General features: G+C 46.1%; 1 protein-coding gene across 2 annotated transcripts in view; it reads left to right on the forward strand.

Moving 5' to 3' along the window:
• Positions 1–10,308, forward strand: part of TFDP1 (transcription factor Dp-1) — a 56,957-nt gene extending 46,649 nt beyond the window's left edge. The window contains exons 5-12 of one of the 2 annotated variants that reach the window (XM_025364435.1): positions 347–468; positions 1,892–2,057; positions 2,526–2,669; positions 3,153–3,221; positions 4,681–4,832; positions 5,195–5,361; positions 6,484–6,562; positions 8,880–10,308. In XM_025364435.1, coding sequence (XP_025220220.1) covers positions 347–468; positions 1,892–2,057; positions 2,526–2,669; positions 3,153–3,221; positions 4,681–4,832; positions 5,195–5,361; positions 6,484–6,562; positions 8,880–9,027 — 1,047 coding nt within the window. In that variant the 3' untranslated portion in view covers positions 9,028–10,308. Of the gene's footprint in view, positions 1–346; positions 469–1,891; positions 2,058–2,525; positions 2,670–3,152; positions 3,222–4,680; positions 4,833–5,194; positions 5,362–6,285; positions 6,563–8,879 lie in introns of both variants that reach the window. The other variant, XM_025364436.1, reaches the window with a different exon arrangement.
• The last annotated feature ends 8,036 nt before the right edge of the window (positions 10,309–18,344 follow it).

An 18,344-nucleotide genomic window follows, 5' to 3' on the forward strand; every position in this document is an offset into this window, starting at 1 on the left:
CTGTGCCGCCCCCTTCGTTAAATGACCGTGAGCGCTTTGGGGGTCACGCTCTGCCCTGTCCTGTTCTTGCTTGCTTGGGTTGTTCAAAGTTTCTTGTTGCTTTTGTCTAATTGGAGAAGATGCCTGTGACTGACAGGAGGAAGATGAGCCACAGTCAGAACAGGTGTGGTGATGCCGTCACCGTGTCAAAAGCGTCCACCGCCGGACGTTTTTCCTGCCCCGTCGTGGCTGCTCACTGTGGTTAACAAAATTCCGCAGTGGCTGTGGATAGCGAACAGTTGGTGGGCGTGGCACCCTCGCCGTGTGGGCGGGGACTGACTGTCTGAATTGTCTTTTTTGACTATAGGTAATTGGTACGCCTCAGAGACCGGCAGCGTCAAACACCCTGGTGGTAGGAAGCCCACACACCCCCAGCACTCACTTTGCCTCTCAGAACCAGCCTTCCGACTCCTCACCTTGGTCTGCCGGGTGAGCACTTCCCTCCGGACCCTTAGAGTTGTAGGATTGCTTGCGGTTCGCACCTCCACGTTCTCCTGGGCCACGTGCGTGACACAGTCGCGCGGTGGGGCTCCCATGCGCATTGATGTCAGCCTCCGAATCACACTCACCCATCATCGTGCCCCGCACAGGTGTGCAGTCGAGGCGCACTGCCTCGGTCACGGAGAAGTCGGGCTGGGCACTGCCCACCCTGCTTTGTGTCTGGTGTAGTGGGTGCTCTTTGAAGGGCTGGCAGCTCTTGGCCAAGACGGGGAGAAGCTGGCCTTGTACTTGCCACAGGACCTTGGAGACTTTTCATTGTCTGTGCTGGGAGTACGCGGGATGGATTTCACCCACTGCCCCTGAATGCAGCCTCTACTGCCCCTGGGGTTACTGCCCCTGAATGCAGCCTCTACTGCCCCCGTGAGTGGTCCCACCAGAGCGGCTCCTTCCACTAAAGCAAGATCTGATGAGCTGTGTCTTTCCTTAAAAAAACACACATGCAAAGCTACAAAAACCTACCTGTGTCGGTGCCCAAAGCTTCACCAGCTGGGACCGCAGGTGACCTTTCCCGCCACGCGGGGACTGACCAGAGCGTAGAGTTGGGCTTTCCCTCTGTGTGAAGAACACTTAGTGGTTTGCACCTGTTGTCAAGCGGCTATCACAGCCCAAGCCGTATGAAATTATAGCCTGCTGAAATTTGTCCTAAAAATTCCCAAATGTACACTGAAATGTCCCATAGTTCCTGATTCTGGTTGCCCTCTTTAGAAAAGTGATGCTTGTGGCTCACACCTGTAATCCCAGCCCTGTGGGAGGCCGAGGTCGGCAGATCATGAGGTCAAGAGATTGAGACCATCCTGGCCAACATGCTGAAACCCTGTCTCTACTAAAAATACAAAAAAAATAGCCAGGTGTGGTGGCGGGTAGGCGCCTGTAATCCCAGCTACTTGGGAGGCTGAGGCAGGAGAATCGCTTGAACCCAGGAGGCGGAGGTTGCAGTGAGCCAAGATCGTGCCACCGCACTCCAGCCCACTACAGAGCGAGACTCCATCTCAAAAAAGAAAAAAAAAAAAGAAGTGCTTGGCGTACTGATAGGCCTCTCATATGCTGAGTACTGATAGGCCTTCCATATGCTGATTCGGGTCCTGGGGGACGCCTCCCGTTTTCCCTGACACTTGGAAGGACAGAGGTGCAGCCTGCCAGGGAGACACTCGCTTTCTGACCTGCAGGAGCACTGGGCCTGGGGGCTGGGGCTAGGGGGTCCTGGCCTGCTCACGTGTTGGATCTGCTGCGCCCGTGGGATGTGGCCCCTTTTTGTGCAGCTCATTAGAGCTCTCAGGTAAAAGCATTCCTCAATTCAGACTGATGCTCAGGAGGGCTGACAGTCGCTTCTTTTTTCCTTTGTATTTTGAAGGAAGCGCAACAGGAAAGGAGAGAAGAATGGCAAGGGCCTGCGGCATTTCTCCATGAAGGTCTGCGAGAAGGTGCAGAGGAAAGGGACCACTTCCTACAACGAAGTGGCGGACGAGCTGGTGGCGGAGTTCAGTGCTGCCGACAACCACATCTTACCAAACGAGTCAGTAAGTGTGTGCTGGGGGCCGAGAGGCCAGGGTAGCGGAACCAAGTGGTGTGGCACGTTTTACTCTTTTAATATTGGGAACAGTTAAAACCATACAGAAAATTCCAAGTACAGCATGACAGAATTTTTCCCAGTCCATTTGCTGGCATGATGCTCTGTCAGCGTCAGTGAGCGAGCACGTGGGCTGGCTCTGCACATCCAGCAGCCCAGAAATGCAGACATGCCCTCTTCGCCAGCTGGGCTCAACACCCGAGGGCCCCCAGCTCCCCTCCTGGAACACACCGGGCTTCGCACAGCCCTGTCTTGTCCTGCATCATCTGTAGGGTGGGAGCGCTCCCTGAGGACGTGTTGGGGTGACAGCTCTGTGAGCGGGGTGCCCCTTCAAGCCGGTGCACGTGGCCTACAGTTTAAGGTGGGATCCACAGGCTTTTTTGGATCATTTGGAAAATCCACTCCCTGTCATCCCCAGGCTTATGACCAGAAGAACATAAGACGGCGCGTCTACGATGCCTTAAACGTGCTGATGGCCATGAACATCATCTCCAAGGAGAAGAAGGAGATCAAGTGGATTGGTCTGCCCACCAACTCGGCTCAGGAATGTCAGAACTTAGAGGTGGCCCTTCAGCCTTGATTTCCCTTCAAGTCTGTGTAGATGTGTGTGTTGTCCGTCACTCAGAAGGGTCTGGGCTCCATGCCCTTATGCTCTCTGTGTCCGGACGGCTGGCAGACGGTCATGCAGATGTTTCCCTGCGTTTCTCAGTCTCGGCTGTCAGGGGAGGGAGCATGGTTGGCCCAGACCCACTAGAGTGTGTTAAACTCTAGCATAGGTTAATTGTGAATCCTAGTTTGTGGGATTTTTGTTTTCTTTTTAGATACCATAGTTAAATCCAAGAAATGAGAGGAGAGGGGAAAAGGTATAGTTTAGAAATGGAAGAAAAACTCACCTGTATTTTGTAGCACCTGCTATGTCTCGATTTGTCCATATCCCTTCGATTACATTCAAGGTAAACATAGGTAACACTGAGGATGCGGGTTGTAAAATGCACTGTATGGAACAATCGTGATGATTCTCTACATGGGGGGTTTGTTTTTGAAGGTGGAAAGACAGAGGAGACTTGAAAGAATAAAACAGAAACAGTCTCAACTTCAAGAACTTATTCTACAGGTAAGAGAATACATATCTTTGGAGGCAGGGTAATTTTTATTTTACTAATTTAGTTTTATAACAGCAACATACTGCCTTGGGTTACGCTCCTGTGTGGCAAATTAAATGACTGCTTTAAGATTCTGAGTGTGAGTTCATCTCATAGGTGTTGAATGTGGGCCGTGTTCCCAGAGCGAGGTTGTGTATGTGTGTGCGTATGCATGCATGCATGCGTGTGTGTGCGCGCATGTGTGTGTGCACCTGCGTCCATGTGCCTGTGTGTGTGCATGTGTGTGCATGCCTGCGTGTGTGTGCCTGTGTGTGTGTGCACGCATGTGTGTGCGTGCCTGCGTGTGTGTGCCTGCATCCATGTGCCTGTGTGTGTGCATGTGTATGTGTGTATCCCTCGTCACAGTGTCTAAACAGCCAAAAGACAGATGGAGGGATGACTTCATGCAAAAGCAGCATTTGAAAAATCCCCTCAGAGGTGCTTAACCCAAGGCCCAGGTGCCAGGCGAGGCATGTAAAACTGTGGTGGGCGCAATGCGCCTGGGTCTTGACAGTGCTGATCAGGGCCCTGGAGCTGGCCTTCCCCACCTCCCATTGAGTGCTGAGGGTGGGCGGCACCCCTGGGGGCCCCGTGTCTGGTGTGGAGGGGGTCGTGTGCAAGGTGCTCAGTGCAGAGCTGACTGCTGCTCTGACCGAGGTGTGCTCGAGCCCTCCCAGAGGGGATGGTGTGGCAGCCATGGTGATGGAGACTCGTGGGCGAGAGCTGCTCAGGGCCACAGAGTCTGTCAGGAGGGACAGTCCTGGTTGCCAGTGCCTTAGTACCTGCCCAACGGGGATAGACCCAGGGTGGCCGGGAGAGGAAGGGAATCTCCTGGCTCTACATTAATAGCAGAGAAGTTCTCTCCAAGTGGAACACTTGGTTTGGGGCCTGAGGCCCTGGCCCTGGGTTCAGCCTTGCAGGGCCCATTCCCCCAGAGGAGCACCCCTGCAGCACACGGGCCCTTCCGCGTTCCAGTTTCCAGGGTGGGCGAAGTCCACGGCATGGCACCCCCTCCAAGGCTGTCACCCTGTAGGTGCCACGGGGGTGGGTGGCCTCAGATGGGTGAAGGACAGCAAGAAATCGACTTCCAAAATTGGTGTTTTGTTGAGCACCCTTGCCGTGGTGGACGTTTTCATCACGGGCACAGATGGCTGTGAGGTGTGAGCGCCGTTCCCATGGAGGACACTTTTATCACGGGCCCGGATGGCTACGTGCCCGCTTTCCCTTAGTTCTTCCCTCAGGATCTCGTTTCCTGAGCGCTTTTGTCCCTGGGCTGCAGAGGTCAGCACCCAGCGGCTGGTGCTGGCCTTTTCAGATGTCCAGGCCAACTTCTCACTGTTGCCTGGGCGCAGGGAGGGCTGTGAGGACCCCTTGAGCACAGGGACTGTGTTCTCGTGCTGCCACGGGCCACCTGGCTCCTCCTTTTTTTAGCAAATTGCCTTCAAGAACCTGGTGCAGAGAAACCGGCATGCGGAGCAGCAGGCCAGCCGGCCGCCGCCACCCAACTCAGTCATCCACCTGCCCTTCATCATCGTCAACACCAGCAAGAAGACGGTCATCGACTGCAGCATCTCCAATGACAAGTAGGTTGTGGGCGGGGAGCCATTCTCTGGTTGCTTATCTCTTTTTGAGGGAGCTGACCCCGTTGGGATTGTCATGAGGACAAGTTTTAAATGTTGCACAAATAGCTGGGGTTTGCTGTCCATTGTGGGGTGGCGGGAGGCTGTGTCCCGGGAGCGTGTGCCTCAGGGCATGTCCTGGGAGAATGGACCTCGATTTGCCTCTCACCTCATTTACTGCGGAGTTTGTAAATTCTGTGAGGAGATGCTGATGACTGGGAATGTGGAGGCTGTGTGTGGCGGTCCGTGGGTCAGCTGTCCTGGCCCCACCGGTTACCGGCTCCACTGGGAGACCCTGTGTTTCTGACTGTGCCTTTCCCCTTCAGATTTGAGTATCTGTTTAATTTTGACAACACATTTGAAATCCACGATGACATAGAAGTGCTGAAGCGGATGGGCATGGCTTGTGGACTGGAGTCGGGGAGCTGCTCTGCCGAAGACCTTAAAATGGCCAGAAGTCTGGTCCCCAAGGCTCTAGAGCCGTACGTGACAGGTCAGCGATGCCCAGACAACCCGGCGTGGCTGTGTGAGGAATGGCCCCCAGCCTCGGATGGCGCCCTCCCCTCCCAGCTTGGGATGTGTCTTGCTGAGATTGGGCCCACGTGTGTAGGGCCAGGAGCAAAGACAAAGGGGCTATGAGGGGCATGGGGGCGGGGGTGTGGCTGGGGCGGGGTCCAGCCAGTGCCATCACCCACTGGATGTGGGGGCCTTGAGTCTGCAGGTGGCTCGTGTGGATTTCCCGTGTGGTGTGTATGAGGAGATGCTAAGTCAGGATTTTACCCTCCACGTAGGCCCAGAAGTAGAAGTTGACATTCTTTGAGAAGTGCAGTTGGATTGCTGATCCCACCCACTGATGGTAGCTGATTGGTCACTAGGGCAAAGTAACCAAGAAAAAGCGTTTCAGAGTCATTGGCGTCCTGCTCCGGAGGGCCGGGAGCACAGGAGCTTTTGTTGAAGGAACTTTTTTTCTATTCTGGTGAATTCTTTCCGTGGGGCTGTAGGGTCCCAGCCACTGACAGCAGAATGGCTTTAAGGTGAGAAATTGTGAAAGTGCCATATCTGCTGATCCTTCTCTTGTCAGCCTAAACTTGGGGTGTGGATTTATTCCCCGAGAGGGTCAGAGATTCCTCCCTGAGCTCCTAAACCACTCCAGATCTTGTGAAAATCTGGCTGGTCCATGTTGTCAGGTGACAGTGGGCTCCGGCCGCCCACGTGGGCTGAGCCTTGACCCCTGACCCCGGCCTCTGTCCTGTGCTTCGTGGAGCCGCCAGGATGGGCTGTGGGAAGAGGGTTTCAGCTCGACACTTCATTCTGTTCTGTTTCACGATGGGTGTGATACTGATGCAGAAGCACACGTGTGCCGTTTGTAAGTCAGTGTGTGCAGGTATTTATTGCAAGGCTGTCTGTGCCTTTTTAGAGAAGACAGGCTTATGTGACTGCACAGCGGGATGTCCTGCTCCGTGGCACAGTGCAGAAAATACTGGACAAGTGAAGGATATCTGGAAGCTTCTCCAGCCGTCTGTCCTGTGGCGCTGCGTGTCATTTTGTTGGTGGCCTGTGCGTCTTGTGTTGTTTCTGTTTCATGACCATTCGCTTATTTTCTTTCCCTTTTCAGAAATGGCTCAGGGAACTGTTGGAGGCGTGTTCATCACGACGGCAGGTTCCACGTCTAACGGCACAAGGTTCTCTGCCAGGTGACAGTGGTTGAGGGTGTGGGAGAGGCATCGTCTAGGCCTCCCCCAGGGTCCAGGGGCCAAGGCAGGGCAGCCGTCTCGTGTGGCCATCAGGTCCGAGGCTGCTCCGATGTGGCTTGTCTGTCTAGGCAGTGGGGCCCTGCTGGCTTTCCCTGTGTGGCTTTCCCTGCTTTTCTCAGTTGGTTTTTGCTCACTAAAAACTAAAAGTAATACATGGTGGTGGATTTTTTCAAAGTATCACCTAATAAATAAAGTAGGAACGAAAACCACCCAAACCCTCCTGTCCCGGGCAGCCCAAGTAACAGCAAGTATTTCTAGGTTTTTTCCTCCCATTTTTCAGAACACATCTGCAGTCACAGTGCACGTATTTTTTCAGAACATGTCTGTGGTCACAGCACACATTTTTCAGAATGCATCTGCAGTCACAGCGCACGTATTTTTCAGAACCTGTCTGCAATCACTGCACATGTTTTTCAGAACACGTCGATCATAGCGCACGTATTTTTCAGAACGCATCTGTGATCATGGTGCACCTATTTTTCAGAATGTGTCTGCGATCAAGGTGCATGTATTTTTCAGAATGTGGCACATATTTTTCAGAACGCGTCTGTGATCACGGTGCATGTATTTTTCAGAACACGTCTGCGGTCACAGCGCACGTATTTTTCAGAACGCGTCTACGAACATGGTGCACGTATTTTTCAGAACACGTCTGCAGTCACAGCGCACGTATTTTTCAGAATGGTCACAGTGCATGTATTTTTCAGAACGCATCTGCGGTCACAGCACACATATTTTGTTCCGTGCATTTTTTAGCTTACATTTTATTGTATTAATATATATAGGTTCTATGCTATTAAAGGGCCTTTATTTAAATAAATTTGTATTTAATCTTTAACCTGCAATCCCATAGAGTAGAATGATGTCCCTAGGTATTGATCTTAGTGCTTCAAAGATAAATATACCTTTTATGGTAAATATTAACAAAACAATGATTTTATTAACTATTATATTGCATTGTGATACAATATATAGTATTACTTTATATTATAATCTTAATAAAATCTTTAATTAGAAATATAAGAACTTAGTAACCTATGGGTCTGGATAACAGGGCTTGACATAGTGAGTTGCAGTGCGCTTGAGCCTGCGTTGGGATGTGCTGTAGCCATGAGATGTAACAGGTGTGTCAGGCACGTGTAGCTTCCCGGCCAGCTCTGGAGGTGCAAAGCCAGCCTCTGCCAGCCTTAGCCTCCTCACCTGTAAGGTGAGACTGGTGATTGATAAGTTACTGATCTGTGGCAAGGATCAGTGAGGTGGTGATGGAAGAAAGGACTTTGGTGACAAGCTTTTGACAGGCCGATTCTTGTAGCTATGTGTGAACGTGTAGGGGTCCGTCTGTAAACATGTTTAACATGTTTAACGCTGGTTCTTCCATGAGGTGGGATACGGGTATTTTTAGGACTTTTATCATCATATAATCTTTTTATGGATGTGATTCTTCAGACTTGTCAGTTTTTCATAACAATAGAAACGAAGCTATTACCAAATACCAGTTTTCATAGTGGCATGATAGGACATATTATAAAAGTACCTCATGAAAGGACATCTAGGTAGTTCCCAGTTATAAGAAAAACTACAGTGAGCAGCTTTATGGCTGAATTTCTCACCATTCTGACTTGTTTCCAAGATACGGAATTACTTCATCAAAAGGCACATTGACTGATTTTTATTGTAGTGTTAATAAATACCATTAAAATGTATTAAAATATGTACATATGGGTTTATGTTAATTGAAAAACATTTTTAAATGTTAGGAATGTTGTGAGCTCTGGTTGGTGGTAGGTTTTTGTGGTGCTGCCAACCCTCTGGGTTCTCAGTCCATGCTGCCAGATTCGACCCATGCTCTGGACTTCATCCGGTCCTGCCCCAGGCGCTCTTTTTTCCTGTTGCTGGTTATGAGTGAAAGTCCTGGAGGGAGGGGTCTAATGGTTTTACAGTTTGTTCCCTCTGGGGCACTGCTCCTGATGGAATGATGAGTGAGGGAGAGGCAGCGTGTGACTGCTCGGCCTCCTGTTTCTGTTGTTATGGATGCCAGGAGACAGGGCTAGAAGAGAACCAGACAGGGATGGAGTGAGTGCCAGAGCGCTGGCGTGCTCTACTGCAGACACTCACAACCTCCCAGTTCTGTTTGTGTGAATGACAAAACCCACACCTGTGGGGCACTGCCTGTCCTTTGGCCACAGGCCCTCAGGCGAGGGGAGGCTGAGTGGGCTGCCCTGCACTGACCACCCCTCATCCACCTCCTGCCTTGCAGTGACCTGACCAACGGCGCAGATGGGATGCTGGCCACAAGCTCCAATGGGTCTCAGTACAGCGGCTCCAGGGTGGAGACCCCGGTGTCCTACGTCGGGGAGGACGATGAGGAGGACGATGACTTCAATGAGAATGACGAGGACGACTGATGTCCTCCCCACTTCAAATTCAGCTTCAGGAAAACGTTTAGGAAAAGAAACTTTTTTTTTAATGTGGGTTTTCTGTTCCTTTTGGCCTACTCCCAAGAAGATATTGGTAAGCTATTGAATTTAGATATGCACCTCTAATAAGCAAGGATTGTTTCCCGTAGGATTAGGATGTGCTGTGGATGTGTGTTTTGATACCAGTGTGCTGATGCAGAGCATTTATTTACTTTTTAGGATTTTGTGTTTTCATTTGCTATTTTTCTTTAAGTGCAGAGTTCATTTTTGCCCCTGAAAAGTTTTTACTGAGTTTGCTGAAGAAATTGTATTTCATCCACATCCATGAAAATAAAACACCCTCCTGTTGTGGACGGTGAGCACCTGATGCCGCTTATTTGCCGTGAGTTTGGACGGCGCCCCCGATGCCACTTATTTGCCGTGAGTTTGGACGGCGCCCCCTGATGCCACTTACTTGCCGTGAGTTTGGACAGCGCCCCTGCTGGCGGATAGCGAGACTGTGGAGTTTGTTCAGTGGTACGGTGTCCAAGCAAACAGCAGAATTCGACTTTCTAAACAGCCCTAAGCAAACAGCAGAATTCGACTTTTTAAACAATAAACACCATCAACCTTATTGACTTTATTGTCCCTTAAATTATATTGACTGTTGTGATTCCATCAAGTTTATACACTCTTTTCTCTCCCTATTTTGCAGCAACGAATTGCGAAGTGCTTTTGTTTGTTTGTTTTTGTTTGGTTAAAGCTTATTGCCACGCTGGTGCGGCTATGGAGACTGTCTGGAAGGCTTGGAATGGTTTATTGCTTATGGTAAAATTTGCCTGATTTCTTACAGGCAGTGTTTGGAAACCTTTTATTATATAGTTGTTTACATACTTATAAGTCTATCATTTAAAGACATCTACTGAAACAAATGTATTTGTTTCATAAGCATCTTCCTGTAATCTATTATAAAATTGAAATTAAATATAGAGAATGTTTTAACAATTTTTTAACTCAAAATTTGTCAATCATTTTTAATAGTTCTTTTTTTATAAAAAGAAAAAGGAATTTAAGGACAGGCAGTAGTCTCTTTTAAAATTTATTCACAAAACCCATTAACTGCACAGTTGCTATTAGCTGCCTGTTCTAAAACGATAGTCTTTTTATTGAAACACAAATAAACTTTTCTGTAATATTTTATGGAATATAAAGAGACTTTAATTGTTTGACTTGTTTAACTTGGCACTGTTAGTTTTTATTAATAAAACGCGCATGGGCATTTTAAACAAACTGTGTTTCTCTAATTCAGGATTATTATCTAGAAATTTGTCTGTCTTGTTGGTTTTACTTTATACTTGAGTGAGAAAGTAGGTTGTTAGGCCCAGACGCCTTAGGCCTGGGTGGTCCCTGTGGGTGTGAACCCCTTCCCCACCAAATGTTGTCTGAGGCACATCCTCTGGGAGCTTACCCTGAAGGTGGAAGGTGGCCAAGGGTGAAGGTCTTGGTGGACACAGGGCAAAGAGGCACCTTCCTTTTTGGTGCCTGTGGTGCAGAGAAAGATAAGCCAAGTTCCTTGGCCCTTTTTCACAATGAAAATTGAGACAAAATTTAAAAGTTTGACTTTGAGAACAAGAATAAAATTGAGAGGATTCTGGGAAGATGGCGGAATAGGAAGCACCAGGAATCTGGCTCCTCAGGTAGACGTCTACCTTGCGGGCAGGATCTGCCTGATGCAGCTGTTCTGTAACTATGGAATCTACTGAAGGCTGAAAACTTTCAAGGGAGGCTTGGTCAGCACATTGCAGTTAATTTTGGTCCATTTCAGCTTTCTACCCCAACCCCTGTTCCTTCATTTTTCTCTTACCCCTTTTGGAAGCCAGACATTGAAGACTAGGATGTACAAAATCAACTGTATATACGGGGCTGCCCAGGGAGAGGCTCAGAAAAGACCCGAGAAGACCTTATGTTTACACCTCAGGCTGAACCACGGCACAGGTATAGCCTAGAGCTGTCAAAGAAACAATAAACACAGCAATAACAAAAATGGCAAATCCCGGGGAACAGGAGACCTCTTTTCAGAGTTTTACCACAGTAATAGATTCAGATGTCCAGTTTTCAACAAACAGTGACAAGGCATACCAACAAATAGCAAAGTATGGCCCATTTAAAGGGAAAAAAACTGTCCTTGGAAAGGATCTGCTGGCAGGTAAACTAGACAAATACTTTTAAACAACTGTGTCAAAGATGCTCACGGAAGCCAAAGAATATGTGCAGAAAGTCAAGAGAATGATAATAGAACCAAATGCAAGGATCATAATGAGACAGACAACCTGAAAAACCAAAAAGAAATTCTGTAGCTGAAAAGTACAGTAACAAATGAAAAATTCATCAGAGTGATTCAAAGGCAGAAGTAGCAAATTTGAAGACAGAACAATAGAAATAACTAAGTCTGAGGAGCAAAAAGAGAAAAGATTGAAGTGAACAGAGTCTATGGGGCCCGCGGGACACCCATCAGGCTGACCAGTGCACATGTTGTGAGGTCTGTGAAGGAGAAGAGAAAGAAAGGGGCAGAGAGAATATTTGAAGATAATAATGACTGAAAATGCAACAAGTTTAATAAAAGATATGAATATAAACATCCAAGATGCACCGTGAACTCCAAGTAAGATGAACTCAGAGATCCACACCAAGACACATTATAATTAAGCTTTCAGAAGACAGAGAAGATCTTTAAAGCAGCAGAGTAGGAGCAACTCATCACATACAAGTGGCCCCCATTAAAATTATCCACAGAGTTTTCATCAGAAACTGGAGGCCACAAAGCAGTGGACCAGTATATTCAAACTGCTAAAAGAAAAACAATAAATTGGGTACCAGGAATCCTACAGCTGACAAAACTGTCCTTCAGTTAAGACAAGGCGAGGGCAAAATTAAGACATTCCCAGATAAACAAAAGCTGAGGAAGTGTGCTGCCGCTAGACTTGCCCTGCAAGAAATGCTTAAGGGAGTCCTGCAGGGTGGAATGAAAGAACGGTAGACAACAGCTTGAAGCCAAACGAAGAATTCAAGATCTCAATAAAGGTAAATATATGGGCCATTGTAAAAGCTAGTATTGTAAGAATAGGTTGTAACTCCATTTTTTTCTTTTTTACAGGATTAAGAGACTAATGTATTTAAAAGAAGTATTTGTTTTTGAACACACAATGTACTAAGAGGTAATTTTGTGGTATCAGCAACCTAAAGGGGTGGGAACAGAGCTTTAAAGGAGAACTGTTTATGCTATTGAAGGTAAGCTGGTACAAATTCATATTAAAGTGTTACAAGTTTAGGATGTTAAATGTAACCACCACAAAGAAAATCACTATAGAATTTACAGAAAAGGAAATGAGAAATGAATGTAAACTTTAGCTACAAGAAGCCAACTTAACATAAAAGAAGACAGTGATACAAGAAATGAGAGGCAAGAAGAGCTAAAAAGCTATAGGGCATATGGAAAAATATATGCCATATAGCAAAATAACAAGTCCTTATCAGTAATTACTTTAAATGTAAATGGATTAAATTCTCCTATCAAAAGACTGATAGAGTGGATAAAAACGTGATCAACCTACATGCTGTCTTCAGAGTACTCACTTTAGATCCAGAGATGAATAGGTGAAAGTGAAAGCACAGAAAAAGATATTCTGTGTAAATAGTCTCCAGAAGAGAGCAGTAATACCAAAGTAGACTAAATTTTAAAAATTACAAAAGAAAAAGGACATTATATATTAATAAAAGCTTCAGTACAGGCCGGGCGCGATGGCTCAAGCCTGTAATCCCAGCACTTTGGGAGGCTGAGACGGGCGGATCACGAGGTCAGGAGATCGAGACCATCCTGGCTAACAGGGTGAAACCCCGTCTCTACTAAAAAATACAAAAAGCTAGCCGGGCGAGGTGGCGGGCGCCTGTAGTCTCAGCTACACGGGAGGCTGAGGCAGGAGAATGGCATGAACCCGGGAGGCGGAGCTTGCAGTGAGCTGAGATCTGGCCACTGCACTCCAGCCTGGGCGACAGAGCGAGACTCCATCTCAAAAAAAAAAAAAAGCTTCAGTACAGTGAGAACATAAAACAATTAAAAACATTTACACACCTAATGACAGACCATCAAGATTCATGAAGCAAAAACTAACAGAATTGAAGTGAGAAATAGCTCTTTAATTATAGTTGGAGATTTCAATATAGCACTCTCAATCAGACAGAAGAACCAGGAAATAGAGTATACAGTAAGCCAACTAGATCTCAGACATGAATATACAGAACACCCACCCAACTACAGCATACATACTCTTCCCAGGTTTCCATGGGACATTTTTCTAGGTACAAATTCAGTCTCAGTAGATTTAATAAGATAGATAACATGCCAAGTATCTTTTCAGACCACAGGAGATGAAGTCAGAAATCAGTAACAAGTAAAACTGGAAAAATAACAAAATTATGTAAATTAACCAACGCACTCCTAAACAATGAAAGAAGAACCAGGGGAGATTTTACAAAATACTTAGAGGACAATGAAAATGCCAAAACTTAAATGTGGCAAAAGCAGTGATAACGGAGATTTATAGCTATAAACGCTTACATTAAAAAACAAGAAAGATCTCAAAATCAATGGCCTAACTTTATAAGTTCAGGCATTAGAAAAAAATCTAAACCCATAGCAAGTAGAGGGAAGACAATTTAACAAAAATTAGAGCAAAGCTAAAATTAGAGAACAGAAAAACAATGGAGAAAATCAAGAAACCGAGAAGTGTGTTTACATCAATAAAACCGACAAATCTTTAGTTAGGTATACTAAGAAAGATTGACATTACTAAAATCAGAAATGAAAATGGGAACATTTCTACTGGCTCTACAGAAATAAAAAGGATTATGAGAGAATAATAGGAACAATTATATGTCAACATAATAAAAAACCTAGATGAAATGGACAAATTCCTAGAAACAAAACCTACCCAGATTTAATAAAAATAAGTAAAAATCTGAATAGACCTTTGACTAGTAAGGAGATTGAATCAGTACTTTAAAATCTCACTCTGGACCTAGTGTCTTTGGTGAATTCTGCCAAATATTTGAAGAATAACTACCAGTCCTCAAGCTTTTCCAAAAAATTGACGAGGTGGGAACACATTCTCATTCATTCTGTGAAGCCACCATTACTACCCCGATATCAAAGCCAAAGACACCACAAGCACAAAACACCAACATGCCTGAGGAGCAGTGATGCAGAAATCCTCAACAAAATACTGGCAACGTATTTAAAAGATTATACAACGTAAATACTAGCAGCGTCTTTAGAAGATTACACAGCATGACCTAGTGGGATTTATTTTTAGAATGCAAAGATATTTTGACATAAGAAAATTGATCATTGTAATACACACATAAACAGAATGAAAGCAAAAATCATGATCATCTCAATGTTGTTTTAAAAGCTTTTTTTTTTTTAATTAGGGATGGAGTCTTGCTCTGTCATCCAGGGTGGAGTACAGTGGCCTGGTCATAGCTCATTGCAGCCTGAAACTCCTGGGCTCAAGCTCCTACCTTATGCTCCCAAGTAGCTGGAACTACAGGTGTGTGTCACCATGCCAGGCTAATTTTTTGATTTGTTATCTTTTTGCACAGATAGGGTCTCTGTGTTACCCAGGCTGGTTTTGAACTCCTGGCTCAAGTGATCATCCCACCTTGGCCCCCCAAAATGCTTGGATTACAGGTGTGAGCCACTGTGTTCAGCTGTAATCATCACAAGTGATGTACAAAAAGTATTTTATAAAATTCAACATCCTGGCCGGGTGTGGTGGCTCAAGCCTGTAATCCCAGCACTTTGGGAGGCCGAGATGGGTGGATCACGAGGTCAGGAGATCGAGACCATCCTGGCTAACACGGTGAAACCCCATCACTACTAAAAAATACAAAAAACTAGCCGGGCGAGGTGGCGGGCGCCTGTAGTCCCAGCTACTCGGGAGGCTGAGGCAGGAGAATGGCGTGAACCCGGGAGGCGGAGCTTGCAGTGAGCTGAGATCCGGCCACTGCACTCCAGCCTGGGCGACAGAGCGAGACTCCGTCTCAAAAATAAAAAATAAAAAATAAATAAAAAATTCAACATCCTGTTATGGCAAAAGGAACAAACTAGGAATAGAAGGAAACTACTTCAATATAGTTAATGCCATATATGAAAAACTCAAAGAGAACAAACATCAAGGTGAAAGACTAAAAGCTTTTCCTGTGAGATAAGGACAAGGCAGAGATGCCCACCCTGGCCTTTTCTATTCAACATAGTACTGGAAGTTCTAGCGAAGCAGTTATGTGAGAAAAATAAATACAAGGCATTTGTATTTGAAAGGAAGAAGTAAAACTATCTCCATTTGTTCATGTGATCTTATATGCAGGAAATCTGAAAGAATCCACTAAAAAACAGAACTAATAAGGCTATAGGTTGTAAAGTAAATATGAAAGTCATTTGTGTTTCTGTACACTAACAATGAAAATCTGAAAAGGGAATTAAGAAAAAATCCCATTTACAATAGCATCAAAATAATGAAATACTTAGGAATTAACTTGGAGGAGATGAAAGACCTACAGAATGAAAATGACAAGACATTGCTAAGAAGAATTAACAAATGGAAACGCACCCCATGGCTATGTATTGGAACACAGTATTGTTAAGATGTCAACACTACCCAACTTAATCTGTAGATTACATGCAATCACTGTCAAAGTCCCAATGATTTGTTTTTCAGAAATAAATCTCATCCTAAAATTCATACAGAATTTATCAAGTGACCTCAGATAGCCCCAACAATCTTGAAGAGCAAAGCTGGAGGACTCATACTTCTGGTTTCAAAACTACAAATCTATAATAATCAAAACAGAGCAGTATTGACATAAAGAAAGACCTACAGACTAAAGGAATAGAATAGAGAGCCCTGCCAAACACCCTCACATACTTGGTCAAGTGATTTTTTTGACAAGGGAGCCAAGACCATGCAATGGGGAAAGGGTGGTCTTTTCACAAATGGTATTGGGAAAACTGATTTTCCATGTGCAAAAAAAATGAACCTGAGATCTGAATGTGAGGCTTAAGACCGTCAAACTCTGAAGAAAACAAGAGTGGCCGAGTGCAGTGGCTCACTCCTGTAATCCCAGCACTTTGGGGGCCGAGGCAGGTGGATCACTTGAGGTCAGGAGTTTGAGACCAGCCTGGCCAACGTGCTTGAAGCCAAAGGAAGAAATCAAGATCTCAGTAAAGGTAAATATGTGGGCACCTATAAAAGCTAGTATTGTAAGAGGTGAATATTGTCAAGCCAGTACTGTAAAAGCTAGGTGAAACTCCGTCTCTACTACAAATACAAAAAACTAGCCCAGTGAGATGGCGCGCACCTGTAATCCCAGCTACTCGGGAGGCTGAGGCAGGAGAATCGCTTGAATCCGGGAAGCAGAGGTTGCAGTGAGTTGAGATCGTGCCACTGCACTCCAGCCTGGGTGACAGAGCAAGACTCTGCCTCAAAAAACAAAAGAAGAAAACAGAGCAGAAGCTTCATGGCATTGGATTTGGCAGTGATTTTTTTGGATATGACACCAAAGGCACAGGAAAAAATAGACAATGTGGACTTTATGAAAATAGAAACCCTTCTTGCATCAGAAGACAGTGTCAACATAGAAAGACAATGCACAGAATGGGAGAAAATGTGCACAGCCCCTGTATCTGGTAGGTAATTAATATCCAGGATATATAGAGAACTCTTAAAACTCACCAACCAACCAAACTGATTTAAAAACAGGCAAGGGCTTGAATAGGCATTTCTCCAAAGAAAAGTCTATGAATGGCTTGTAAGAACATGAAAGGGGCTCAATGTCACTATCATGAAGGCAACATAGATTAACCTATAAAATAGAAAATAAACACTGGCGAGGATGTAGAGAAGGCAGAGAGCCCTGTTACACTGTTGGTGGGGGTGTAAAGAGCCACAGCCACTATGGAAAACCAAACGTCTGTTCTTCACAGAATTAAAAACAGAATTACCCTATGCCCGGCAATTCCGCTTAGGGTATATACCCAGAGACATTTGTACACCCACGTCTACACGTACCACTATTTAGGATAGCTGAACAGCAGAGGCACCCGAAGTGTCCATCCATGGATGAGTGGACAAGCAAAGTGTGGTTTGTACGGACAGCGAAATCTTAAATCTTTGGAAGGAAATCCTGTCATGCTACAACATGGATGCCCCTTGAGGACGTTATACTATGTGAAATATGCCAGTCATAAAATACTTATATGAGGTACTTAGAGTCTTTGAATCATGGAGATAGGAAGTTGAACGGTTGCCAGGAGCTGAGGGAGGGGGTGGGGAATAAGTGTTGAATGGGACCGACCTTCTCTTTGGAAGGATGGAGAGGCCTGGAGGTGGATGGCAGTGATGGCTGCAGGACCCTGTGAATGTGCCCAACACCACCAAACTGTGCATTAAAAGTGGTTAAGATGGTAAATTTTATGTTATGTGTATTTTGCCACAAAAAAAATTGGAAAGACATACAAGGTATGAAGGAGAGCTAAGTGTTTTGAGTTGGCTAAATCACTGAAAATTCCAATAAAAGACTAGTTTTAGAAGAGTCATTTTTTCCTAATCTTGAATTACCATAAGCATCTCAAGGGTTGTGGAACTTAATAAAACAGCGGGCAGTCGTGCCTCAGAGCGCTCCGTCTGGGTGCATGTGCAGCCAGCACCTGCGGGTGCACCGTGGCTTCCCGTGGCGAGCTTCCTGTGCCTGTGGTTCCCTCCAAGCCTTGGGGCTGAAACTAGGACTGGTGATTCTGAAGGGTGGGGCGGGAGCAGCCCCCGGCTTCATCAGGAAGGAGCTCTGATCGGGCACAGGGGTGCCCTGTGGGTGGGATTGCTGGAGCCCAGGAGTTCAAGGCCAGCCTGGGCAGCATAGAGAGACCCTGCCTCTAAAGAAAGAAGGGGGCTTTGGTGTCCATGAAGAGTCTGGGGAGGGAGGTGGAGGCTAGGGTTCTGTGAGGGCCTGGAGATGGGGGCTCTGGGTGGCCCTGGGACACGTGGCAGGCGTGTTGGGTTCCAGCTGGGTGGACTTTGACAGTCGGGTGGGATGAACTCTCATGGCCCCACCGTCACTTTGAGGTGGTGTCACCTCTGACCTTCAGCATGGCATGACCTTACTGAGGTGACCCAGGTGTCCCACATATTAGCCTGAGTGTTGGTATTGGGAAAACTGATTTTCCATGTGCAAAAAAATGAACCTGAGATCTGAATGTGAGGCTTAAGACCGTCGAG

This window comes from Theropithecus gelada, chromosome 17 (genome assembly GCF_003255815.1).
Source record: "Theropithecus gelada isolate Dixy chromosome 17, Tgel_1.0, whole genome shotgun sequence".
Taxonomy (NCBI): Eukaryota; Metazoa; Chordata; class Mammalia; order Primates; family Cercopithecidae; genus Theropithecus; species Theropithecus gelada.